Raw genomic sequence first — 27,813 nt, forward strand, 5'->3', positions numbered from 1 at the left:
CAATTATCTCAGTTGAGTACAGCGAGGTCTAATCTCTTGGGAACTGTGGTCAACTAAATTAAACTTTTGGTAAGGGACACAGACCAAAGGAAAGACCCGGTTACGTAACGGATAGTTTCCATGAATTCAGCTATACCATTACAGGGTATGCTGACAAGGCAATTGAGGCGCCAGCACTGCTATATATAGTCTACACTCGCGATAGCTATTAATTATTTTTTCCCGGGTAAACTATGTCAGATAAGCGCAATCAGTTGTTTGAGGGTCGATACCGCAGAACACCCACTGTGTATCTAGGTGGTAACAGTCCGCGTAGCTGTCGTCAGGTACTGAAATCATTATAGTACTAGCTAGTTACTTGTTATCATCTTAGGGGGACAGATCTGAGGTGGTATCGCGTGCAAAAAGTGCACGTCATGATAGAGAGGTAAGCTATTATGCACTTCACTGATGATTAGCTATACACTGAGTTTTAGAATCGAACATGATCGTGCATTAGTTTGTATATGCTTATAACCATGATAATGTGAAATATGGGATACAGACACAACCATGCACTGTCATCCGCAACTTGCTTGCACCAAAATCTAGCTAGCTACTTCATTTTCTGAAGGATTCCAGCCGGTGTAATGTTTTCAAATTCCGGACACTACATAATAACGGACTGCATATAATTCCGGACACTACTACCCATGTACCGTAGCTACGTTGGGCATCTATTCGCAGTGTGGGTGGGAGGTGTCGCCTAATTGTCTAGCTAATAATCATGCATGATGCAGCACTATAGTGTCGACAAATTAATGTAACTCGTCAGGGCCTTAACTCGCTGTAAAAATTGTTTATTAAATAAGCTATGGCAGCGGTCGTTGTATAGACTGGAGTGAGCTGGCAGACCTGAGAAGAGTGATTTAGCCATTTGAAGCAAAGAAAACAATAGCTGTGACATTTAGGAGCAGGAATCTACGGAAAACTTTATAGAATTGCGGTCAACCCTGCATGTGATTAGCTAGCTAATTAATGCACTTGTGATTTGATTTTTGTAGTAGCTATACTAATAAATATGCATTATGAAATCTTTCTTATTAAAATGTGTCATTGATGACTTCAAATGCCATAGCATACCATTTGCCAAAGCTATGCACTGGAATTTGTGCATTTTGTAGCTGGATATAGTCCGTGCATTGAGGGTTAGCTACTTGGCGCCTTTATGACTGAATTAAAGAGGGAGGGAGGGGCTTACTACTCGTTGCCAACCACAGGGGTGACTACATAGAATGATGTGTATGAACCGGCATGTAGTTAGCTAAAAGGATAACGTTTCTTTGCAATGTGGAAGTAATTCCTTTTGTTGTCTGGTATATACATCACTCCTCCGTTAATCGATGGTCCAGAAGGCCTTGAAAATTGCAGCTCTCTAAACCACAGTAACTGCACTGTGCTCCTATAATTTTTATGCAAGAACAAGTAATGCAAAGTAGTGCAGTTTCAATTGCAGCTAGTAGCCTGGTCCGGCTGATATAACAATGTCCATGTGATGGTGTCCGTTGAATGACCAGTTACTCTAGCTATCCTGTGTTTTTTGGTTGTTTTGGTTGTTTTATATTACTGCAGCTGCTCCCTTTAGTGAAATCCTATGTACTGTGCACGCCCACTGAATGAATGTATAGTCCTATAGACCCTAGGTATCGCGTATCCTGCATAATTATATGAATTTTTATAGTTATACCATTTTCAGATTTTGTGCATGTGAACCTTATAATAGTCTCACATGGCCAGACCGCTTTTTCCCCCACGGCGCTTATCAATTAGAGATTATTTGATAAGCACCATGGGAGAAAAGCAGTCTGGGCCACGTTAGACTATGTGAACCCTTCAGTTCCTAACTAGAAGTCAGGTGATAAAACTACATACAGTAGTCCTAAAATTAAAAGATGGAAGACACAACAGAAAGGGTACAATTAACTGTAGAAAGAGTGAAAAGTGCCTTGAAAGCTATTCTTTATTCTTCATTTTGGTGGCAACAGGCAATCTTCAACTTTCAAGAAACAGGGTATAAAGCTGCAATCTATGCCATACAGAGCCTTTTCCATTCTCAGGCTGTGCCATAGGTGGTGAAGACAGGGGGGTATGGGAGTCATGGTCCTCCCACTTTTATACAGTAGGAAAAGGTCGAGATACTCTAATAAAACAGTCAAGATTAGATACCCTAATGGAGCAGTCACAGTATCTAGAGAAGCAGTGTAGCAAGCTACTTAGCTACATATGTGTAGTCATAAATAAGGAGATACAGTTGGTGGAAGGCGGCTATTGTCAGCAGGTGATTACGTTTTTTTTGGTCTTCAGCTGGCCTGGCTCCCTCACTCTTTGGCCTGGTCCACCCCCCCTGGGCTATACCATACTCTCTGATCCTCCAATGCCTTCAATTCTCTGAGTTGGTGTGTTTCATCGCATAACCTTGTCTCCTTCTTGCTGTTGCTCTTACCAATGCGTATATGGAGGCTTGTTCTTTGTTTATCAATGGTGAATGTTTACTGTCAGACCACTCAGGGTGATCCCCTAACTATGGCCATGCATTATGTGTTTTCAACTGTTCCTCTTATCCAATAGTTGGAAGACATAGTAACTCAAGTGTGGTTTGCTGCTGCTGCTACTGTTTGATGCTGCTGCTGCTGCTGCTGCTGCTGCTGCTGCTGATTTGCTGGCTTGATGAATGCATTAAAGTCTTGGTCGGTTGTTAAAGAAGACTGCTATGATGCTGCTTGTTGTCTACTACCTTCTGAATTACCACTATATCTTGGCCCATGCTGCATACTCTGCTATTATCCATGGTTTATCATCCTGTTGGATGTTTTTAATCAGGATAGTGTGTTACCTATCCTCATTTATTGAAGAGGCCATATTGTCCAAGCTTTTCCTCCATCCTCCTAGCAGGAAATTTTAGCTTTGCCACTTCAGCTTGGTAGTTTTGGTACTTGTGATCCTTGTAATGCCCAAGACAATTACCACTTTTCAGTTTCTATCACATCCCTCTTAGCCTCAACCAGTTTCGTCTTTTGACTGTTTCAATCTTCAATAACAGCATACTCTCAAACAAGACGCTTTATCCACCAAACATCAGAATCTTTCCAATTTTACCCTGTCCATCAGTCTTCAGATATCTTTAAAACTTTCAGGTGAGAAAGGTACATCCTCTTGGCTGTCCACCCTGCTATTGGAATGCCATGTCTTGCTCTTCACAAGGGCACTTTTTGTGATGCAATTCCACTTCAATATGGTTGGTCACCCCAGAATCTCTCTGCTAACTGTGTTTGTAATAATGCTGAACATGCCCTCAACTGTGAACATTCCCTACCATCCACCACAATGATGTCCAGCTGATTTTATGTCTGAGGTCTGCCACAATGTATCCACAAAAGTCATTCCATCAACCTTTGAGTGGAGAGTTTCTCTCCCTGTGTACTGCGAATCATGATGTTGGTGCTTACCTATTATATATCAAGGCATTTGGCTTCTGGTTTCAACCTACGTTGTCAATGCTAGATTGAATATGGAACTTTAGTTCTCTTGTTTTCTCCATTTCAGGAGGTACGAGTGCCTCCACTACCATAGCCTATAAGAGTCTGGCCCTCCTCTTGCCTTACAAGTGGAAACTCCATATTGCTTTATTGTCGTCTTGGTTTTTCCCTGTTGCATTCAGTTATCATGTACATCAGGGGTCATCATTCCTCCTCCGGTCATCCCCTTAAGGGTCATGTTCCAGCCTCAGCACTGGGGGATGGACATCTTCTGACTGTTTAAGCCACCTTTCATTTCTCTCTTCCTTTGTTCTATAGGCTCTGTTTTTAGTTCTGTAAGTGTAGTTATAGGCAAAGCCTTTTAAATAGAAAATTTTAGCATAGGGTTATCGTGTGGTGGATTGTGGGTGGGATGCCATTAGGACTGGTTCTTTAAAATACAAGTGGAACAAAAAATTAGGAATTTTCAATATGAGTAGGGATCAAAGTAATAAAAAGTACTGAAACAAGAGAGATTATCTACCACCTGAAGTCATGCTAGTACACACGTAATCGCTACTTCAGTTGCCAAGATTTAATATATAATGGCACTGAAGTAGGGATTACGTGTGTACTAGCATGACTTCAGGTGGTAGATAATCTCTCTTGTTTCAGTACTTTTTATTACTTTGATCCCTACTCATATTGAAAATTCCTAATTTTTTGTTCCACTTGTTTGTGTACTTTTTACAAACATTGCATGAATCTTATCTTTTATGTGCATGCAGTTTCTATTACACAGGACACTAAAGTTACTTTTCCAAGTCTTGATGGTAGTATTCCCTTTGCCTTTCCGCTGACTCAATGCGAGACTTTGCCAAATCTTTGTTAAATGATGTTTTGGTGGCTTCAGCTGATTTCTCACGCAACGTTGTTACATTTTTGTAGTACTCATTAGCATGACGCTGTGATCGGCATTCACTGCTGTACTTGTCCTTTCTCTCTGAGAGTATAGACTCTGTATGAGCTTCATAGTACGCCCTGTTATTCTCCTTCTTTCTACTCTTCCGTGCCGATTCCTTCGAAGGCATTGCCGCACCCAATATTGCCTCAGAGAAAACACACAAAGCAATAATAACCACAATACCCTTAGCTAATGCTATTTTGCTACGAATTATTTCTAATATCGCTCAAATACTTGAGGTAGATACGTTGTTTACAGCAAAGAAATGCGTTTACAAACGCAAGCAATATCATTTAATTTTGCCGGTTAACTTTGCCAGAAACAAAAGATATAAGTCGCTAAATATATTCACTTACATGTACAAAGCTTCCCGATTGTGAACAGCTCGCTCTTCCTGCTCAAAATCAACTTCGAACTTTCAACCACGTGTATTCGAATATTTTACCGCGAAGATTATGATTACTCTATTTAGCGAGCACTCTTATTAAAACAGACGGCGCCGTACATTGAAGCCATCTGTGGAGTTATTAACACTACCTGTAGTGAATCCAGGACAATGGCGACATTAAAGAACGATGAAAGGTAAGACCCTAGCGCAAGGATTGTATTTCTATCGGTATAGGAAAGGTTTAATCTATAGGCAAAGCGAGCCATTTTCATGCAAGAAGTAGGACTGTAGCTGTTGCCATCTTCCCGCTAGGCCTGGCTGAAGGCATCAGTTAGGGAGTCAGTCACTAGAAAATTCGATCAGATAGAATTTTTTTAAAATTCGTGGAAACTCATAGGATGCATTTCGTGTCGTTTTGAAGGCGAAATCGTGCTTCACTTTTGTAATACAATACTGCTGAATCGCCGAGATGGTTTTGCAAGTCTGCTTTTGGTGCGTAATTTTTTGGCGGGAAATCGTGAACCTTGACGATCCCTACCATTAAGTACTACCGTACTTAATAATTTATCACTAAGCAAACTAGCTATATACATTGTAGAGACAGATCATGTAACAGAAATGTCTGTCACCTGCATCCCTCATGAATGCATTTATGCAGGAAACACTACATATGGTACAGTTAAATTTTGCATATGTACACTTTGGCCTTCATTTACATTTTGTATGTCTCTTACAATTTAAGCTATATTCATGCTACGTTACTGTACAAAGCAGTTACTACATTGTGACATTTTAATTAGCTACTAACACAGAAAGCACTTTGAGAATGTTACTTCAATCATGGTTTTACAAATTCTTGGTACTATGTATACAAGTTCCTTTAGCTACCTGTGTTTTGCTATATAAATTAATTTTTTAATTTAAGCATATTGCTTGTACTTGCTGATAGATTCACAAACTACAGAATAAAGCTGCACTGCTTATACAATCAAGCTATCGAAGTTACGCCTGTCGCAAATTGCTGGTAAGTTGTTTGGCAATATTGTTAATATAATTATGTATATGTATGTATACACATTATAGTTTAATGAAATATCCTTGAAATATGTGGAAAACATTTCACGACTTGGTGGTAAAAATGTCACCCTTCTTCATGCTGTTACCAGACAACTGTTGTTTATGTCTACAGTCAAACTAGAAGTGGATAAATTTGTAAGTATTCTAACATGACCATGATTATGGTAGTCTCTATGGTGATATCATAAACAGGTATCACTATGCCAACAATGGATACAATTAAAGCATGAAATTATTGGAATATCAGATAAGAGTGTTTGGTCTGTCCAATCAAAAAGACTGCTTGAAATTTGCTGCAGGTATAAAGTGTAGTGAGCTAAAAGGTCATTTGATCATGATATAAATTTGTAGAATCCTACGAGACAACCTGTACAACTCAAGATCTTATACCATCCCATTAAGGATGATTGAAGTGTTTGCTGATCCAAAAATAGTAACAGACAAAAACATGAGCAGTGCTATTCTAGAGCATTTGTCCAAACATGGTAAGTTGTAAATGTACAAAGTAAGTAGTCCAGGAGGTGGTTCAAGCTAAAACATAACTTTGTACTTAATTACCATATTTCATCGTATAAAAGCCCGGGATTCATTTCCTTTCCAGAATTTTTGACATGGCCTGTAAATGAATAGGGCCTTTATTTGAGACTGGGCATTTATTATGCATTGGTCCGACTGACACCCGGCATTTAATTAAATTCAGGTGGTGGTAGAACGAGATTACTGTAATAGTAAGCATAGAAAACAGTGATACAGTGTGTTGACTATATAAGCAAGTGTAGTCAAGGTTTAAAATGATTGGAAAATTAATAGTTGTAACATACATATCTGCATGCACGCTTACTTGCCCGGACTACTCATGTGATTACTTGTAGTATTTGGCTTCATCCCGCAGAAAGTTCCAAAGTCATGATCAAGTATGAAGCAGTAGCAACAAGGGAAAGCAATTAACAGTAGACTCAAGTAATAACCTGGGCCTCTGTATGAGACTGGGAATTTATTTTCCAATGTCCTGGAAACACCCTGGCTTATAATATGAGACAGGCGTTTAATCGAATGCTGCTACTATACGAGGAAATATGGTACACTTCTAACCTAAGCCACACTTTATATGCCACAGGCAGATTATGTACTGACGTATGACAGAGGTGTTTATCGTGTGGCTTGTATGAAAGTGTTTCACTTCATTTCCTCTAATAGTTAAGGAGCCATAGACATTTAGAGTGCCAGTTTAGTGCACATCGTGATTCCTTTAGTTTCATGCAGAAAACTACATCAATTTGAATGGAATGCAGACAGATATGTATATAAACATTTCATACCTATACAGACAAGTTATCCCCGCATATAATCACAATGTACAGCATGCTATTCACAAAAGCTAAATTGACTAAAAGTTATAATTTTCATGCATAATGTAAGATCTCTTGCATGTTACAAATTCAATATAATATTCCCAGGATTCAGTGCATAGTCAAATTGCAGACCAACTTGATCGCTTGATTTTGAATATGAATTATTTGAAAATTATGAAACACAATTGCCATTGGTGCCATGTATTCCTTAAATATAATTTGGTTTCAGGAGTTTTTACATCACTTGTCAGTGTATTTAAGGAGTTAGTACCAGCCCCTAATAGTTTCACACACCAGCATCCCTTGGCTACAAGCTTGTTGCAGATTATTTCAGCACTCATTGGACAAGGCAATGAAAGGTATAATAATGTGGGTAAAGTGGAATGTTTACAATTGTGATTATTCTGTAGTATACTGCAGTCATTTGTTAGTACGGCGATGGCACACAAGCTTACTGCTCACATGATTTACTATATTATACCAGCAATAAAGGAACATATCACTATCAGTAGTGTCATATCTGCAGTCAAGATGACTAGTTCATTTACTCTGGATGCCCTATACTGTCTAATGTGTATTGTGGAGGAAAGAATAGGTGTGTCACTGTGTGTGTTTATATTTGTGTCACTGTGTGTGTTTATATTTGTGTCGCTGTGTGTGTTTATATTTGTGTCACTGTGTGTGTTTATATTTGTGTCACTGTGTGTGTTTATATTTGTGTCACTGTGTGTGTTTATGTTTGTGTCACTGTGTGTGTTTATATTTGTGTCACTGTGTGTGTTTATATTTGTGTCACTGTGTGTGTTTATATTTGTGTGTGTGCATGTGAGTGTGTGAGCGAGTGAGTGAGTGAGTTAATGAGCGTGCAATGTTGATGATGTTGGTATCTAAACTTTATAATTATACTGTGGTGCATGTGGGAAAGAAGATACCTGTAAAAAGTGTCTTGTGTGTGCATGTTAACTGATTAATCTGTGTGCAGTGCTCAGTGTCTGTTTTTAAACAAGGCATGCAGCTACCCCAATGGTAGCTATTTAGCTATATAACTGTATGTTAATGAAAATTTTGCATGCTTGCCAATATTCTGTCTCGATTTGTGCTGATCTGTTGTACTACATATTCCATATGGAAATATATTCAGTACTCTAGTTTAGTAATAGCAATACCAAGATTTCACTATTACTTACAAGCTGAGATTAATCTACTTAAAAACAGTTAGCTAAATGAGAATGTGAAATCTGTACACACATCAGTATAATATTCATAATACCTGAATGGTAGAGCAGCTCAGGTATTATCAACCACCATGAGTTTTCGGATGTGATATTTCCTAGAAGAGCAATCAGAGCTGGCACTATTATGAAGACCTATAACTATAACCCCATGTATAAAATTTGAAAGGATTTGGTTATATCGTGTGGCCACAGTGACCTTTCTGTCCAAAAAATCAATGCTTGGACAGAGTGATGTTCATTCAGATGCCTCCACTCTACCCTTCCCATGCAACTTATATGCCATTGTGTGGTAGCGATTCGTAGTGCTATCCTTGAGCTATCCTGTGATGTAAGCAGATTAGGTTTTTATCAACTAGAAATGCAGATACTGCCTGTTTCCCAGACGTGGTAACTTGATGGATCATCGGACATCAAATTGTAATTATAATTCCAAACACAGCAACTTCTTGTGATATTTTGGCATTTTTAGAGTTAGCACTAGGTTAGAAACATTTGAAAACAGCAATTATAAAGAGATTTTTGTCAATTCAAGATGGAAATAGTAGTTATTTCATATAAGCTAAAATACATTAGGTCTAGAATAGCTGCATAAAATTGCCCAAATGTAATAATCTTATGTAAATTTGGACTTGTTTGAGACGTGGAAGGTCAGAGATAAACCACAACAATGTACAGAAGGTCTCCACTGCTTATTCGCCTCAGTGACTGTTCCATTATAGTATATTAAATTACATATTTTACTTTAATGTAACTTTGTATTAACTGCACTCATATTATGATTTATGCATATACATATCTAAGAGTGCCTTAGTACGAAAACTAACAAAAAGCTATGTTAAATTATTATACTATAATAGAACAGTCACTGCTATAATTTGACAGTATATATTGTTGCAGTTTATAGTTGACCTCACACATCTCAAATAAACTCAAATGTGTAAATTTGAGCAATTTTATGGAGCTACTCTAGACCTAATGTATTGTAGCTATATGAAGTAAATACTATCTAATCCAAAACAGCTTAGCTGTTTTGGATTAGATTTCACTTCTTTTTGTATTTGTACACCCCAAAGCTGGTCTATGGCCGGCTTTGGGACTTTTTTAACCTATCTTTTTTTCTTTACCACTGGAAGAAGAAAAGATGAAGCAGATTTTAAATACTTTAAATATTTCTGATTTTATCAGTAAATGTACAAATTATAATATAATACATATTATATTTATTACAGAACTCTCCATGGTGGTTTCTTTGTAACTGAACACTCTACAAGGTGACTTCTTCTAACTGCTCTTTCTACAGGGTGAATTGTTTGTAGCTGAACGATCTACAAGGTAACTTCTTCCAGCTGATCTCTCCACAGGGTGATTTGTTTGTAACTGAACTCTCTACAAGGTGACTTCTTCTAGCTGATCTTTCTACAGGGTGATTAGTTTGTAGCTGAATTTTCTACAGGGTGATTTGTTTGTGGCTGAACTATCTACAAGGTAACTTCTTCTAGCTGATCTCTCTACAGGGAGATTTGTTTGTAGCTGAACTATCTACAAGGTGACTTCTTCTAGCTGATCTCTCTACAGGGTGATTTGTTTGTAGCTGAATTCTGTATAGGTGATTTGTTTGCAGCTGAGCTCTTTACAGAATGGTTTCTTTGTAGTTGAATTTTCTACAAGGTGACTTCTTCTAGCTGATGTCTCTACAGGGTCACTAGTTTGTAGCTGAATTCTCTACATGGTGGTTTCTTTGTAACTGAACTCTCTACAAGGTAACTTCTTCTAGCTGATCTTTCTACAGGGTGATTTGTTTGTAGCTGAACTCTCTACAAGAAAACTTCTTCTAACTGATCTCTGAACAGGGTGAATTGTTTGCAGCTGAACTCTCTACAAGGTACCTTCTACTAGCTGATGTCTCTACAATGTCACTAGTTTGTAGCTGAAACTCTGGTTTCTTTGTAACTGAACTCTCTACAAGGTTACTTCTTCTAGCTGATCTTTCTACAGGGTGGTTTGTTTGTAGCCGAGGAAACTTCTTCTAGCTGATCTCTCTACAGGGAGATTTGTTTGTAGCTGAACTCTCTACAGGTGATTTGTTTGCTGCTGAACTCTCTACATGATGGTTTCTTTGTAGCTGAACTCTCTACAAGGTAAATTCTTCTAGCTGATCTCTCTACAGGGCAATTTTTTTGTAGCTGAACTCTCTACATGATGGTTTCTTTGTAGCTGAACTCTCTACAAGGTAGCCTCTTCTAGCTGATCTCTCTACAGGGCGATTTGTTTGTAGCTGAACTCTCTACATGGTGGTTTCTTTGTAGCTGAACTCTACAAGATGATTTCTTCTAGCTGAACTATCTCTTTCCGTAGTTGAACTCCCTACAAGGTAACTTCTTTCTACAGGGTGGATTGTTTGTAGCTGATCTCTCTACAGGGTGACATGTTTGTAGCTGATCTCTATACAGGTTACTTGTTTCTAGCTTATCTCTTGAATTCTCTTCAGGGTGACTGCTCTATTAGAGTATCTCGATCTTGCACTTGCTACACCAAGTTGGATGTCGTGTTATAACTCCGTGGCTTTAAGTCTGATTCTTCTACACCATTGAAGAGCCTTTCTAAGATGATTACTCCATCTGAACAGTGATTTTCAAAGCATTATTCTAAGCGGTTTTTCTGGTAGGCATGACAAATAGTCGTTTTTTTATTAGCTAATCTCGATTGCATAATTGTTACACACTGTTAGTTTTTTCGTTGTATCTTCCTGGTTTTTAGCTCGATTTCTTTCAAACCACGGAAGGTTTGAGGTTCAATAATTAACCTATTCACCCACCGATTTTCAGCTTCTTCCCATACGCGGTTTACCCTGTAGGCGTGACAACATATTGGTGTTATTTTTTGTGAATAATTGCTCATAACTCTTTGCCTGTTTATCGTATTCCAGCCAAAGTTGGTACCGAGATGTGCCTTTATACCCCCATTCTGTGTGCCAAATTTCAAGGCAATCGGATATGGCGTTCGCGTTTTATAGCAGTTTTTGTAAGTGTGCAACAAGAGGAAGAAAAATAAGAAGAAAAAATAACGAAGAAACTAAGCCAATTTTTGAAGTCACATATCTCGGGAATGCTTGAAGCGAGTTTGCTCAAATTTGGAATGTGTAGTGCTGAAGTTAGCGGGAGTGTCCACAGAAACAATCATCTTGTTTCATCAAGGCAGCACAGAGCTACGGAGGTGCGAAAATTGCATTTTCTTTCTTCCTGTCAATATACTCAGTGGTGTTGCACGCCGACTTTTTGGGCCGCACGACACACTACCGTGTGTCTTGATTTCCATCTTAAATTGACAAATTCACTCTACAAAGGTGCATAAAAGTTGTTTTCAAATTAAGGTTTCGAACTTAGTGCTATACTTAAACTCTTAAAATGTGAAAATAATAACAAGAAGTTGCTGTGTCCAGAATTTTAATTGCGATTTGATGTCCGATGATCCATCAAGTTACCACATCTGGGAAACAGGCGATATCTGCAATTCTAGTTGATAAAAATCTAATGTGCTTATATCACAGGATAGTTCAAGGATAGCTCTACCAATCATTGCCACACAATGGCATATACGTTGCATGGGAAGGGTAGAGATAGAGGTGTCCGAGTGAAGATCGCTTTGTCCAAGCATCTATTATTTTGGACAGTGGATTTTGAAGGTCACTGTGGCCACACGATATAACCAAATCCTTTCAAATTTTATACATGGAGGTTATAGTTATAGGTCTTCATAATAGTGCCATGAATGATCAGCTTTGATTGCTCTTCTAGGAAATATCACATCCGAACTCATGGTGGTCGATAATACCTGATCTACTCTACATGATTAAGCTTTTATCATTTTTGGGACTGCTATGTATATATATTGAAACTTTGTATGGATTAATGCTTGGTTGAAAAATAGGCCAAAGTACTTATGTGTGCAGCATGGCCATTTAGATAATAGTAAGTTGTTACTGGGAACACATATGTACTACAGTGTTCACCAGTGCAAGGTATATGCTGAGCATAACTAATTCATTCCATAGTCTCAAAACACTGTTACATACCACTTAAAGTCAAAAAAGTAAACTTATTACGTATGTTGAGGTGGTGGTACAATAGAATTTTAGTTACATGTTCAGTCTCAATATTATACACTAATAAAACGCAAAAAGGGGGAAAATTTTCACCCAGGTTGACATACAATTTTAATAGTGAATTGCTAGCTGGCTAATTATTTAGTACACTGTTCAGTTAGAGCTGTACGAGACAAGTTTGTGTATCACAATACCAGTTAGGGTATCACAATACCAGTTAGGGTGTCACAATACCAGTTAGGGTATCACAATACCAGTTAGGGTATCACAATATAGCTATTGATATGATATTATTTCACATGGTATGGCCTACCAGGCTAATCTGCATATATGAAGATATGTACAAATTTTATCACATTTACAGAGTTTCTATGCAATAAATTTTATTCAAATATTTGACATCAAATGTGTCTGGTTATATTGCATAATTGAAACCCACTATACCAAAGGATGGAGTAGCTATAGATTGATATACCACTATAGGTATCATGATACCGGGTAGTATCAACAGTACTGTCCAGCTCTACTGTTGATACAAGTGATTAGTGGTTTTTTGTTATCTTCATGCAAAGTTTAGTGAGATTGCTCATTCATGAAAACTATACACCCACCAAAATGACCCTCTATATGATAGCTATTGCTGCTGTTGATGAAATAGATAATATAATAATTATGTCATCTGTTTTTTTATTTAGCTACTATGGGCCCTCCTGATCTGATCCAGTTAGTGGGCACAATTGGATTACTATTACAAAATTGTGCTCCAAATTACATACCCACATATGAAGATGACCAACCACTCTACCAAACCCACACACTGTATGATGAAGTTGACCCACTGGGATCTAGGGAGACATTACAGTCATGTTGTCTGTGTAAGGTGTCCAGTAGGGAACTGGCTACTGCTGTAGTGAAGATCATGTGAGCATAATGTGGGTCTGTATTTATGTAATAGAAAATTTCTTCAGTGACCATGGTGATATAATCAAACCACTCAGCAGGCTGTGTTATGAACTACTAAAAAGACCATATCCTTATCACAGTAGCTGGTGAGTACAGGTGTGATCTGTCATCAAGAGTTCATAACAATATAAATTCTTACTTTTGGTGTGATGAGAATTACTGTAGCTAATTGATACAACATCATGTTTCATTAGCTTATTTCAACTGCTGTCACTTCACCCAGTTATACTGAAATATCTTTGGACTAGTATTACGTCAATGCAGTCAGTTGGAACATTGTAAGTAAGGTTATATGTACCCACTATCAGTTTTCGTTTTCTGACCTTGTGGTGTGTTCTGTTAACATTCATAGTGGTTCAATGAATGTGATGAAACAACTGACTGGGGGTATACTCTTGTCATCTACCAGCTCACATGATCTCATTCCTCAACTGGTCACATTCTGTTCACTATTCCAAGTGACATTACTTGCCATTCATGATGCTGATTTTTTCGAGGACATCACTGGTTAGTAATTATTTTGTGTTGCTTTATCTGTCATAAAATTGTCCAAATTTTAGGTAAGATGCTTCTTCCATTCAGCCTATTAGAGATATGCAGTTTGTCAACTATTATACGGGATATCACAGTTAATATGACACTGGGAAAACATCTTCCAAGCACTTTACTACATGAACTATCGACTTGTGACATAGATACCCTGCCATCAACGGCAGAGTGGAATTGTCTGCTAACTGTAAGCACAAGTGACAACTGCATAACTCATCATAGAAATATTCTACAGACTTAGAGTTTTCTCAATCTTCTATCATATCATATCAAGCTGTTTCATAGACTTTGACTGTGCACAATACTGAATGCCAACTATCAGTACCTCATTTCCATATAGTTATTATCAGTCCATAGATAATAGTCTTCATAGCGTTGATGTGACAAGAGCATGTATAACAATTCCAAACCTATTTATATATAGCACATACTTATTAGTGCCTATATCACTATAGTCTTTATTCTAAATATTGCAATCTCAACCAAGGTGCTTTTGCCAGTTCATTACATGAGTGAAGAAAAGGTAGCACCATGCAAAGAAAGTTCAGCTTATAGTCAGATGTGTTTTAGGCTTCAAGTATATACTGTGTACAAAGTAGTCAAATTTCTATCCAATATATAGGTATATAAATTATTTAGGTATTCCAAGTCTCAACCTTGATTGTGGACAATTGTCACAAAGAGTTCCTGCTTATTATCACATTTTCCAAATTATAATATTGCCAAAACTTTCAATTGCGGTTTGTTAAACTCACCAACAGAAGACTAATGGCACCTTGTTTTTACCCTATGCACAGCAGTTAAAGTGGTAATTGACAAAAAATTTCACAGATCTGCACAAGACAACTACTGCAACCCTTGGCACCCTAAAAACTTAATCTTACATATTTAATTGTAAAGCAAATTTGTAAAAAACTTTCACAAATTGTACAACAGTCATAGCTACATATTCAAGTTGCTATACTAATTAACATAGCTGAAAATAGGAACACCAGTTATTAGCTACAATTGTATTTGAAATTACATTTACAGATAAATTACATATGTTTGTATGTATAGCACTTACGGAGACTATTACGACTACTCCACGAGAGAGATTCACGTCGGTCATTTTGTCCAGAGAATCACTGGGTTGCCAATTTACCATATCACAAACTTGACCAAGTAAGAGAGCTTACCTGTAGCCATGAATACTAATGTTCTCTTTTCAGCTTCCACCTAACATATTTGAGGATGAAGGTGTGGTATTACATAGTGTTTGAATCTGTCTGTACTGGTTATATTTTACAGATGAGAGCCTAGCTCGTCCTCTTAGACAACCATTGATTCAAACCAGAGAACTTTTAAAGTACACCCCATTTGTGTACTCATTTACTGATAGAGTTAAAGTAAGCTGTTTTCTTTAACCATCTTTGTTCCTAACAGTATCATCTATCCACATGTTAGCTCTTCTGGCAACTTGTTCACAGGGACAAAATTGCTGTTCAAGGACCTCCGTGGCTTGCATTGCTTGGCAAAGAACCACATGTTAGCCTTTTAGTACGAAGGGAGAGACTTTATTATGATGCATTTATTCAACTGGCGCTACATGATGCTGGTAAGTATGGCATCACTATCAAATGTGCATACTATTTGGCAAATACTAGATATCCGAAAGAATCTACGTGTTACCATGTTCAATTTATTGATGCTTGAAGAAGCGGGTGTTGGGAAGGGAGTAACACAAGAGTTTCTGTATGAGCTGGTTAAAGAATCCTTTGATCCAGAAAAAGGATTGTTTCATAGTAGTGACCGGAAGGAGTTGTTCCCTAACTCACAGGTAAGTCAATAGCTTGTTGTCATGGTAACAAGGTGGTGTTTCAGGCTCACATGATCATGCAAGATTATCCACAACATTATCACTTTATTGGTCGGCTGATAGGAAAAGCATTGTATGAGAATTTGTTAGTAGAGCTACCATTGGCTGGTTTCTTCCTATGTAAAATCATTGGAGGAGGTGTGTGTGTGTGTGTGTGTGTGTGTGTGTGTGTGTGTGTGTAGTGTAGTGTAGTGTAGTGTAGTGTAGCAGTAAGTGAATTAATTGGTATGTAATTATATGTTAGATGACAAAAGGAAAATTTTACCCTTCCTAAAAACATTCACATACATTGAATGTAACATAGAATTTTGATTTAACACCATCTTGGATTTGACCCTAAGTCATTGAGCTGTAGCAGACAAAATAAGTGAAGTAGACTTACTTTAGTTAATATCACAAGCTTAATGAAAGTTTCCTTGAATCATCCCCAGTGTAGCTTAGCTATACAATAGACTATACATAGACTTCATGAGGGAACCTTGTACACTTTTTGCGTACAAAATGATTCATGTTGTAAAAGTGTATAGCATCCAAGGGGAGCTACAAAGAGGCTAGTTGTCAGTCTACTAGTCATGTGTATGTGTGTATATGTGTTTGTGTGTGTGTGTGTGTGTGTGTGTGTGTGTGTGTGTGTGCGCGCGCGCGTGCGCTGGTTCACTCAGTAGCAATTATTGTGTTTTGCACAGCTGCAGTGTGTGTGTAGTGTGTGTAGTTTGTGTGTGTGTATGTGCATGCGTGCGTGTGTTGGTGTTTGTATGTGTGTGTGCGTGCGCAGTTTGTGTGTGTATATGTGCATGCGTGCGTGTGTTGGTGTTTGTGTGTGTGTGTGTATGTGTGTGTAGGTCTGTGTCAGATATGCCAGCATAGTATAGAGCATATAGTTATGCTGGAATATTATGTGGAAGTGTAATAGGTTTTTTCATTTAACTAACCAAAATATGCCATTAGTATTAATTACTTTCTTCACTTCTCCAGAGTGCAATATTGCTAACCACAACTTGTGATTCCCATTGACTGCCTGTACAAAAATACTTTTTTAAAAACTAAAACTTGTTCATACTACCATATATGCAGCCAAAATTTCTTTAGATGTTAGATTTGGTCTTCCTCTCTCAGGAAATCTTTGTCTCATTGCATTTCAAAAACCTGTCTTTGAGTTACAGAAGTTTTATAAATAGCTTTTCATGTATTTAATCACTTTGTTTGGCACTGTAATTAACAAAGCTACTGGTGATAATTTTAGTGCTAATGATAGTTCACCACCATACCGTTCTTGCCACTAGCAGCCTTTCAAGCCAAGCAAAGAATAGCAACAACAGAAAACAGTGGTCTTATAGTGAATTAAATACCTGGAGCAATGGTGAAGGTGCTGTTTGACCAGTGTACTGTTCCCAAACTTTGATGGTAGTTATTATATAGAGAAACCAGCAGGCTAACGAAGGTAAAAATAACTGGTAGTGACGCTAGGAATCTACACACTGCTGGAAATTTATCTGACGCTATATAGCTCTTGGATAGCTTGTGAGTGCCACGCTGTTGATCTAGGCTGCATCGCTGGGCTACCTGTATACAGTACTCTCCTTTCATGCTGTTTCAGTGAATGATACAGGATAGCATTCACCTAACATGGCAACAAAGCTAAGATGGCTTCAACTTGATAATCTCACTAATTACTTGTGAATTAGCACTGCAAGTACCGCCAATATCAATGGTAATGTAGTAGTGATTGAAGAAAATATTGTACTCCAGAAGTCAATTCATAGACCAATTATTAGGGCTGTACCGATACTGATATTGTATCGGTATCGGTACAGATATTACTAGTATTGGTATCGGTCAATTGCAGTCTACAATACAGATATTTCACTTGAGTTATATGCACTATTTAACATAGTATTATTACAATGAAAAGCACACTATTGGCCTAGTGACTTAGTGTTAACTGGTTAATTTCTTAGCCTAGCAGTCCTTACCTAGCATGGGTTGGCCTAGGTTCATCCGGTTCAAATCCCAGGTTGGGTAAGTTTTTCTTTTCTGAGGGTTTTTGCACCATCTTTTAATGTTGTTTAGTGTTTGATTTTTGTATTGTTTTGACTGAAAAAATAAAGATAAAAACCTTTTGTAGACAGTCATAAGTACCAACAAATAAAAAGATTAAAAGCATAATTATGAATTGTAGTAATTTAACACAGCCATAGTCATCATCCTACATACTCTTTATATTGTAATGCATATCAGTTTGACTTTTAAGTATTGGCTGTGTATATGGTATCAGTTCATTAGAAAACCTGTATCGGAAATAGACAATAAATATCAGATATCAGTATTGGATGTAAAATATGGTATCAGTACAGCCCTACCAATTATGTTGTCACAGTGTTACCACAACATTCCACTGCCTTAAACGAAAAGGCCTGAAATATATCGATACTCCCTAATAGAGCAGTCAGTAGAAACTGCAAACTGCAATTAGGCATTGTACGTAGCTCCTTAGATTGATACTCTCTAATAGAAGAGTCACTTTGCAGTGAAATACTCTAATAGAGCATTCACTAATAATAATGTTCCAAGATAATTATAAGAAATGTTGTTCACCTAGGAGGATAATGCAAACATAATGGGAACACTGAAGAGCATAATAGGTGAATTTTTTGGAAAATTCCTGAAAGAATTTTGAGCAGGCCTATGTGTTGATAATACTTGTGGAAACAGTAGTGTGAATAAATAGTTCTTGGTATAAGACAATATGCTAGCTCCACTTTAGTTTACATAATTATATGTTTTATTGTGGTCATGTTTGCTGCAGGTAGTGTGGACATTCATCATTTACAAACACTGGATCCACAACTGTATCGGTAAATTGTCTGTTTGTACATACATGGTTTCATAAGTCGCCATTAACAGACTTATTTCAGTAAACACTTGAAAGTTCTTGCCACAACAACACATAGACTTCCAGTTTGATCATTAATAGAGCATTCTTTGGTCTCCTTTGGTACCTGCTGTAACTTATTCCAATTAACATTATGTTTGGAGTGAAGTCATGTAATATATATATATATATATATATATGTAAGACTTTGACACCTCAGATCAAAGGAATTCCAGAGGATGTATTAGTATGTATACCTCTTTACAGGGAGACATCAAAATGTACACCGGTGTACATTGAAATGTATCCCGGGAAAGTGGTTGCACTTCTAAAAGAGCAAGCCACTTTCATCAAAGCAAGCATGGCCTTGATGTGGATGAGGTAGTGGTACCACCCTCTGTTTGTTTTATACAAGCTTAGGCCGAAACCAATTGGGGGAATAAATTAATGCTCACATGATGACTACCACAAACTAACAAGAAGTACTGAAATGAAGGAATTTCAGTATCCTTGCATGCCATTCTACAAGTTGGGAAATGTTACTGAAAGGTGTGAACTAGTCTTGCAGTGCATTCACAAGTGTTTCAGCATGTTTTTGAATGCAGACATGTCCACATTATGGACAACACAATTTAATCACTCTATAATGGGGCTTACCCCTCTAGGTCGTTAGTATACACTGTGATTAGTCTTTACATAATGCAAAAGCATCATAACACTAATTCCCCAAAATTTTCCCCACTTGACATTTTCATAATATCTGTACGACTCGTCCGTTTATTATAGTGACCGTAACTACAGCGTTATTTGCTGCCTAACCATAATTGAATCTTTCAGGCATGCATATAAAATGAATCCAGTGGTTACACTCGTATTGGCATCAAGGCTATCAGCCTGAACAGAAGTGTTACATATTAGCTGTAACATGGGCATTCGTGATTTGCCTGATATGTATGCCCGCAGCCCTCGGGCTTTGGGCATACATATCAGGCAAATCACTCATTCCCATGTTACAACTATAAAATATGTAATATATAAACCATGGCTACAAGATTCACTGAGGCATTTATCACCAGTAAACTTCTGATGACTGAGGAGGAGGGGTGTATATAAGTGCAATACACCAAAGATTCATATAATATATACCATGTTTCTAAATTAATCCGCACTACAATACTTACTAACAACTCATATGCACACAAACCAACTTAAAGTATATACTCACACTATAGTTTGGCATAGTAGACACACTGGAAGCGTTCCTCTCGCAATTCAGCTTGCTCACAATGAAGAATCAAATTGATTGTGGGACTTAGTAAACATATCTGTACATCCCCAGGACTTGTCTGATCTATCAACAAACATAGGAGCAACGTTACTTGCTGCTACCCATCATCAAAGTCGCGAGGTATGGTTATAAAATGAATCCAGTGGTTGGACTCTTACTGGCTGGAGTGATTGATCGCCTAGCATGACAAGGACTATTAGCCGAGTTATCTGGGTGATTAGTCATGCTAGCATGGGCGTCGTTCACCTGCCCACGTCGGGCTATTAGCCCGTAATCGTGACACAGTAATGTGTCATGTAACCTCCCAGGTAAGTATATAAATACTCACCTGTGGGTTTGAGGTGTACAAATGATTGCGGAATCTATGCAACACAGGAAGTCACTGGAAACATGAGCTTGTTACATAATTCATCACATTATCAAAGTAGTTGCATCACATGTTTCGGTTTTCGCTTGGCGGTCTTGTGTTGCAAAGATCACGCAAATGTCTGTATATGCCCTATATTAGGGTTTCCAATGTAAAAATTTGACATCTTCAAAATAATTTGCTAACTGCTGTTACATGTTGAACTAACTCTCACTTGAATACAGCTGCAGTGACAATAAATTCCATTACCTTCTTGGGGTAGAAATCGATCAAAATATCTGCAAAATCCGACATTACAAGCTGTAACGCTCAGAAGCCTTGATCCTTTATCGCAATACTGGAGTTCAACCTTCTTCTGTGAGTAAACCTTCACCTAAAAGCATTGGTAGTTTCATTGGTGGGGTAGGTTTCCTGTCGTTGCATCATTTGAGCATGATTTTGGGCTCCAAAAATGGGTTTTTGTCTACGGACACCAAACGATTGAAAGCTCAAACTTCCTCACACCACAGTAGTAATTATCCTTTGACAAAGAAGTCACATACAAACTTTGGTTAAGTTGTGACATCTCTAACCATCTGGGTGAGCGTGATATAGGGCAAAATTAGCCAAAAATCACACCTTCACTACTTAACTTGTCTGCTCAACTGTTTAAAAATAGATATCTCGGTGTAAAACAACTGTATGATCCATAAAGTATAACTAATGGTGAAGTTATCGTCACTGCAATTCAGCTACAAATGCACTTAGCCTAGTTCAGTCAGGCTCATGTGACTAGGCTTGGGTGTGGTCAGTAATGATATACACTGCCTACTAGGGCTAAAACGAATATTCTAAATGAAAGAGAATGAATATCTTTGGTCAAGAACGAATAATAGAATATTCTATATATAGTGTAATGCTCTTATACAGTGTACATGTGTTATTTCTTATTATTTGTATTCAATTGTAAAACATCATTAAAATTTGATACAGTAGGCAGCTTTTGAAATGAAGTAAAAGTGTCTGATGATGTAGCTACTAGAGGTGTACCGATAAGGATTTTTCAGTTGTATTGATATCTGATTAATTTGTACCTAAAAGAGCTGATACTGATTATATACCGATTAAATTATTGTATATTCGTAAATCAAATAGAACTACAGGTGTAGCTACTGCATGATGTATATTCTAATGATTTGTAGCATTGAGAAAAGAGAAGTGATGTAACTTTACTATATTGCACAACTCCCTATGGTGGTGTGGCCTCTATTACACAATCCAGACAATTAGGCACCACAAATATTTTAATACATGTTCCTTTGTCCGGATTACTCCGTGTTTTGATTAGTTACCAAGATGGCTGTTGTACACAGGTGATCACTTTAGTTTTCCTGTAGTGCAGTTTTTTATTCTTAAAGTGCAGCTAACAGCTACTGTTCTGGGTAAGAATATTTTAACACTAATAGCAGTACTCTCACACGTCGTCATATGGCTTCTCGTAATTTAGCGTTTTATAGAATAGTGTAGAGAGGCTTTCTGTTTGTTTGTAGTGAGCAAAAAGGCTTTTCATAGCTGGCCATGCAAACTAATTGATTCATAGAGCGTTTGTGCCCATTATTACTGAATATGGAAGGCATATCGGCAACCGATCTGATCACCCTCGTGATCACCAATCCGATTATTGGTACATCTCTAGTCCAGTGTCTGATGTTGTTGAAGTTGTAGAGACTGACAAAGATTCCTCATTACTAGTGTCTGCCATCTTTACTGTAATTTCGATGTTTCGAATTCAATAATTCCTTCGAACGAAGTCGAATCGAATACGAATTCGAATATTCGGTATATTCGTTTTAGCCCTACTGCCTACATTTATTTGTTTGTTATTACTGGGCAGGCAATATTTGTAATGAGGGACAGTTGTCGTGGCACTGCATAAGATATCAAGTGTTTAGATGGCAGAAATCACACGAGCTTAATTGCATTTTCGTTAGCTGCATTAAATTTTATTTTACAATTCTTGATGACGATAACCTCACTTCTAGCCATACTTTAGGGATCATACAGTTGTTTTACGTTAAGATTTCTATTTTTAAGCAGTTGAGCAGACAAGTTATGTAGTGAAGGTGTGATTTCCGGCTAATTTTGCCCTATATCACACTCACCCAGATGGTTAGAGATGTCACAACTTGACCAAAGTTCATATGTGGCTTCTTTGTTTGATGGATAATGGTGTGAGGAAGTTTTGGCTATCAATCGTTTGGTGTCCATAGACGAAAACCCATTTTTGGAGCCCAAAATCATGCTCAAATGATGCAACGACAGGAAACTTACCTCACCAATCAAACTACCAATGCTTTTAGGTGAAGGTTTACTCACAGAGGAAGGTTGAACTCCAGTATTGCGATAAAGGATCAAGGCTTATGAGAGTTACAGCTTGTAATGTCGGATTTTGCAGATATTTCAATCATTTCTACCCCAAGAAGGTAATGGAATTTATTGCCACTGCAACTGTAATCAAGTGAGAGTTAGTCCAACATGTAACAGCAGTTAGCAAATTATTTTGAAGAAGTCGAATTTTTACATTGGAAACCCTACCTATATGCAACCAGCGGCGCCTTTGAAGTTTCACGTGATCATGGTATTTGTAATGGTTATACCACAGGCACGTGTGGCCCTCAGGCACGTGCATATATATCAGGCAAAGCACGAGTGACTATGGTATAATTAATATGTTCTATTTTGACACACTCAGGTGTTATCTCTTCTCTTATATATGAAACCAAGTAAGCTGTGATTTTGGGATTGAATTTTACCAAACAAGATGTGATTGTGGGATGGAAGTTTAAGGCAACAACAGTATTTTACGGGTTTTTATTGTTAATACAGTAATAAAAGAAACATGATTTACAGTGTAATTAATTAAAACCTCTACATTCTTTTTGATGCAACAACAGTAGTTTATTTTAATGCAACAGCAGTAGTTTATGGTTTTTATTGTTAATACAGTAATAAAAAGAATGTAGAGGTGTTAATTAATTACACTGTAAATCATGTTTCTTTTATTACTGTATTAACAATAAAAACCGTAAAATACTGTTGTTGCCTTAAACTTCCATCCCACAATCACATCTTGTTTGGTAAAATGCAATCCCACAATCACAGCTTACTTGGTTTCCCATATAAGAGCCGGAAGAGACATCAAAACATAACAGATTTCTGGATAAGATACTACAAACCTATTAGGTATGCAATGTCTTGAGTTAACGAGATATACACACTGCTTTAGCTGCTTTAGTGAGATATACACACTGGTTACAGTGAGTATATCTCGTTAAAGCAGTGTTTAACCCACTGACCCGGATAGCAAACCGGGTCAGACCCCAGATTTGACCCGGATGTGACCCAGATTAATTAAAGCCGAGGCGTGCGATAAGAGCTATATTTTGGCTAGTCTCGAGCGAGTGAGACTACGTTTTGAGCGTTCGATTCGTGTTGAGTAAATATTGCAACTTCAGCCTAGCAGTAGGTTGAAGACCAAAAAAACAAAAAAAAAAAAAAGGTCATCACCTACTGACAATAGCTACCCCTCACCATAGATACCCTCAGTTTCGTGCTACATACTGCATTTACTAATAAATGGGTGTAGCTGAGCGTATGTTGGTAATGCGATAAGTGGGCATGGCTCACGAAAGAGCTACGCGATAGCGTTTATAAGTTTCCACGTCGTCAAACGAACAATTTCATTTCTCACGTGATCCAATCCGGGTCAGACCTGGATAATTTGTAAACCGGGTCAGACCCAGATGACCCGGAGAAAATGTGACCTGGTTGACCCGGATGACCCGACCCAGTTTCAACATTGGTTCACTCTCAATGGTTTTGTACAGGAACAAGCATGTTTTCATGTTATAAACATGTTTGCATGCCTGAATCATCCATACTAGGGATATTTTTAAAGCCTCATAACTCACTTGTTCTTGCCCGTATCAAAGCACTTTTTTGATAAAAAGTTCCGGCGTTTAAAGGGCTTCGCAGCACTACAAAATGTTTGAGCAGCTTACCCTTGTAACAAGAATTATTAACAAGAGAAGAGGGCTCAGGTGAACGTGAACAGATTATAGTGTTGAACAATAGTGTTATAAATAGTAAATAACAGTGTATGTTTGCTAATCTACCACTCCCTGGAAACTTATGCTACTATCACCTCAAAATTCTGTAGGATATCCAGCTACTAGATAACTTTACATGTAATACAGAAACTCCACAGATATTGATTATGCTGTTCACTCATCATGTATGTCAGACTGATAACCATTTGTGTACTTGTAAAGTACAGTCACTGTACAAATAAAGTTTTTGCTCTTCCTACTGCATGTCTATGCACAGCACTACAATTCCAAAACCAATCACCACATAGGCTGAAACTTTGTTAATAAAAGAATGCTCCTACTAGAGCCTTAGTAATAAAAGAAACTGTTGCTAAAACATTTATATTTTGTTGGCTATTGTCGTTCACTGGACCACATGCATGTAGGTTTACACTAAGCTTGACAATGGATACTGTTTGATGATTGATTACTTTTATATATATATACTATGCATTTTCTCAATTGTCCTATTAAGTTACGTGTATTAACTTAGACTTGGTTTATAATCAGTATGCTCCAACTGTTATCATCAATCAATGTATGTATGCATTGAGGAGTATTAGATACAGTAGGCTGCAAAAAAAGTTTATGTTTTGTAATTGTAATTATGCTGTAGTAGCGTAATTACGAATTATGCTCTATTGGTAACTATGATTATATTGTAAATATGGCTGGTGAAAAACCACTTTTTTTGCATAATTATGGATTACGGTCAAAATGAAATTACAGTACAAACATGGTAATTACTTAGTAATCACACCGTAATTACAATTACGAAACGTAAACTTTTTTTTACAACCTACCGTATGTTATTGAGTATAGCATGCCACATAATAATAGCAAAGTGTGACAGTGATTGTACTTTTAATATATAGCAGTCTACTATCACTGAAGGAAACAAGTGTTGCTGAATTAGACCTTGTATTTTCTATTAACATTGATGATATGGGAGAACTGCAGGTAAGTACAGGCCATGTGTCTGTCAGTACCTTTGTATAACCAAATATATTAGGAGATCGATTTGAAACCAAATGGCAATGCCATGCCTGTTACTGATGAGAACAAATTTGAGTTCATTCATCTTGTCGCTAATTATAAATTAAACAGAGAGGTATGTGATACAGGTTGAGATGGTAATCCTGGTAGTTAACTTTTGTTTTATTACTAGCTAAATCGACAGTGTGCATCGTTTAGAGAAGGACTGGCTAGTGTCATACCTGATAAATGGTTCCAGCTGTTTAATCATCATGAACTACAAGTATGTTAAAGTTTATAGAAGTGCAGCTATGCAACAGCATAATATAATAGACTTTATGACATGTTGTTAAGTAATGCTGTAAGTTAAACATTCCAGCAGTATAAGGTACTACTGGAAACTTTACATTAAATCTTGCAATTTTTTCATTATTTAAAAAATGCATCTGCACTGCCATAGAGGTAGGAATTCACTTACTATAAAGGTTATGTCTGAATTATTAACTGAGGTTCAACCTCTGGAGGTACAATCCCATGAAAATATTTCCTTGAGAATCCATCTGGCATTATCATACAGTAGGGTGTACTGGATTACGAAGATTTGTGCTTAAAAATCACTCAGATACCAACCTCACCTTATGATGACAATGACTTGGCAGTATTAGTTGGGTATAATTAAGCTTTCAAAGCAACTAAAGGTACTTCTGGTGAGTTATTACAGAATACAAAAATGTTTAACTGAATTTTCTAAGAAATAATTGACAAGAATAACTTGGCTATGGTAATAGGTAATACTATGGGCTTTATTTCTTCACTTTTCAACATTGCTTAGACTTGATATATTTTTTATTTTATTTTATTTATTAATGCTTTACAGCACAAGTGCTGAAGGTCTGTAGGACACCTGGTCCTACAGCCTGCTCAAAGACTTTAGCTACTTAGACTTTAACTACTTAAGGTGTGTTTGAAAAGTTGGAGAAAGGAGAAAAAATCCATGCCATATTGCAGCTACTGTATGCATCATGGACTAACCTTTATCCTCCTTTGTACAAAACCAAAATGGGAAAAACTAGCTGAAAGGGCATGCACCTGTGTAGTTCTTTATAAACTCAAATGTGCACTACAGTGACTGTGTGTAGGAAAATTAATCTTATTGCTTATTGCTAAGTGTTTCCTTCATGTACAGTGCTTTGTGCTAACTATATATTGTGCGTATAATTGAAATTGAGGTGGATACAAGCCACCATATTTATCATCATCTTCCCCTGACTAGCTAGACTATCTTCTGGAATTTCCCTATTACTTGTAATGACCTACTTAATAGCTGAGACGTACTGAATTGTTATAAGTTTTGTTACTGGATTTTTAAAACTGTTACTGTACAAATCAGTTAGTTATGTTGTTAATACATACTGTATTTTAATGTTAGTTACATTAACTGTTTTACAAGGTGCTGATGTCTGGAGAAGCTACTATCGATTTGACAGACCTAAGGAAAAACACTACATACTCAGATGGATACAGTGATGGACATGAATGTATAAAAATATTCTGGAAAGTTGTGGGCACAATGACTGAGGAAGAGAAACAGCATCTACTCAAGTTTGTCACCTGCAGCACAAGAGCTCCATTGTTTGGGTTTAAGGTTGGTAGTGCACGCAGCTCTCTTGTGCTGTGTCTGTGTAAGTGTGTATTAAGAATAATATTTTGGTGAATTGATCAAAATTTATGCATTTATGTACTCACAGTATATAGGTATTTTTTGTGTATTCTCTTAATTTAATACTTTGGATGCTTGACGCCAACTAGTATCTTGGTAAGCTTTTACCCTTTCGACATGAATTGAATTCTCAGAGATTGTGCTAGTGCAGTGTATACAATTAACCTGTGCTCAATGCTAATTAATAGTTGGTTCTCTGCTGTGGACAGTGTGTTACTACATTGTTTCTAGTTTTACTTTCCATAGAATTTGTTTCCACAATTTGGAATCCAGTATGTGAGTGGAGAGGAAGGCAAACTGCCTACTGCAGCCACTTGTATGAATTTACTGAAGTTACCAGACATCAAAGATGAGGCACAAATGAAAGAGAAACTACTTTATGCTATAACATCTGACTCTGGGTTTGAATTTGCTTAAAAGTTTCCACAAATATTTTATACTGTTTGTAACTACTTTTAAAATGCAAAATACAATGTAAAGGA

General features: G+C 37.3%; 1 protein-coding gene across 1 annotated transcript; it reads left to right on the forward strand.

Annotated features, from left to right (window-relative positions):
• Positions 1-185: 185 nt before the first annotated feature.
• Positions 186-27,813, forward strand: LOC136256730 (ubiquitin-protein ligase E3C-like). Its single transcript, XM_066049737.1, has 25 exons — positions 186-326; positions 374-427; positions 5,796-5,870; positions 5,930-6,058; positions 6,116-6,222; positions 6,275-6,408; positions 7,505-7,634; positions 7,686-7,870; positions 13,308-13,533; positions 13,581-13,661; positions 13,770-13,853; positions 13,928-14,082; positions 14,136-14,311; positions 15,184-15,288; positions 15,336-15,363; positions 15,415-15,512; positions 15,571-15,721; positions 15,771-15,943; positions 15,988-16,120; positions 18,789-18,837; positions 25,512-25,596; positions 25,649-25,747; positions 25,805-25,894; positions 27,062-27,256; positions 27,578-27,813. Exons 1-25 carry the CDS (start codon positions 234-236, stop codon positions 27,746-27,748), a joined length of 3,006 nt encoding a protein of 1,001 aa, XP_065905809.1. The 5' UTR covers positions 186-233; the 3' UTR covers positions 27,749-27,813.

Source organism: Dysidea avara, chromosome 5 (assembly GCF_963678975.1).
Source record: "Dysidea avara chromosome 5, odDysAvar1.4, whole genome shotgun sequence".
Classification (NCBI taxonomy): domain Eukaryota; kingdom Metazoa; phylum Porifera; class Demospongiae; order Dictyoceratida; family Dysideidae; genus Dysidea; species Dysidea avara.

Bases quoted from the DNA above. Each gene is read 5' to 3' on its own strand.
- LOC136256730 (XM_066049737.1), top strand. From the start codon at position 234: ATGTCAGATAAGCGCAATCAGTTGTTTGAGGGTCGATACCGCAGAACA. The intron at 6,223-6,274 runs GTATAAAGTGTA...ATAAATTTGTAG, and splicing joins CTGCTTGAAATTTGCTGCAG to AATCCTACGAGACAACCTGT. The intron at 13,534-13,580 runs GTGAGCATAATG...AAATTTCTTCAG, and splicing joins ACTGCTGTAGTGAAGATCAT to TGACCATGGTGATATAATCA.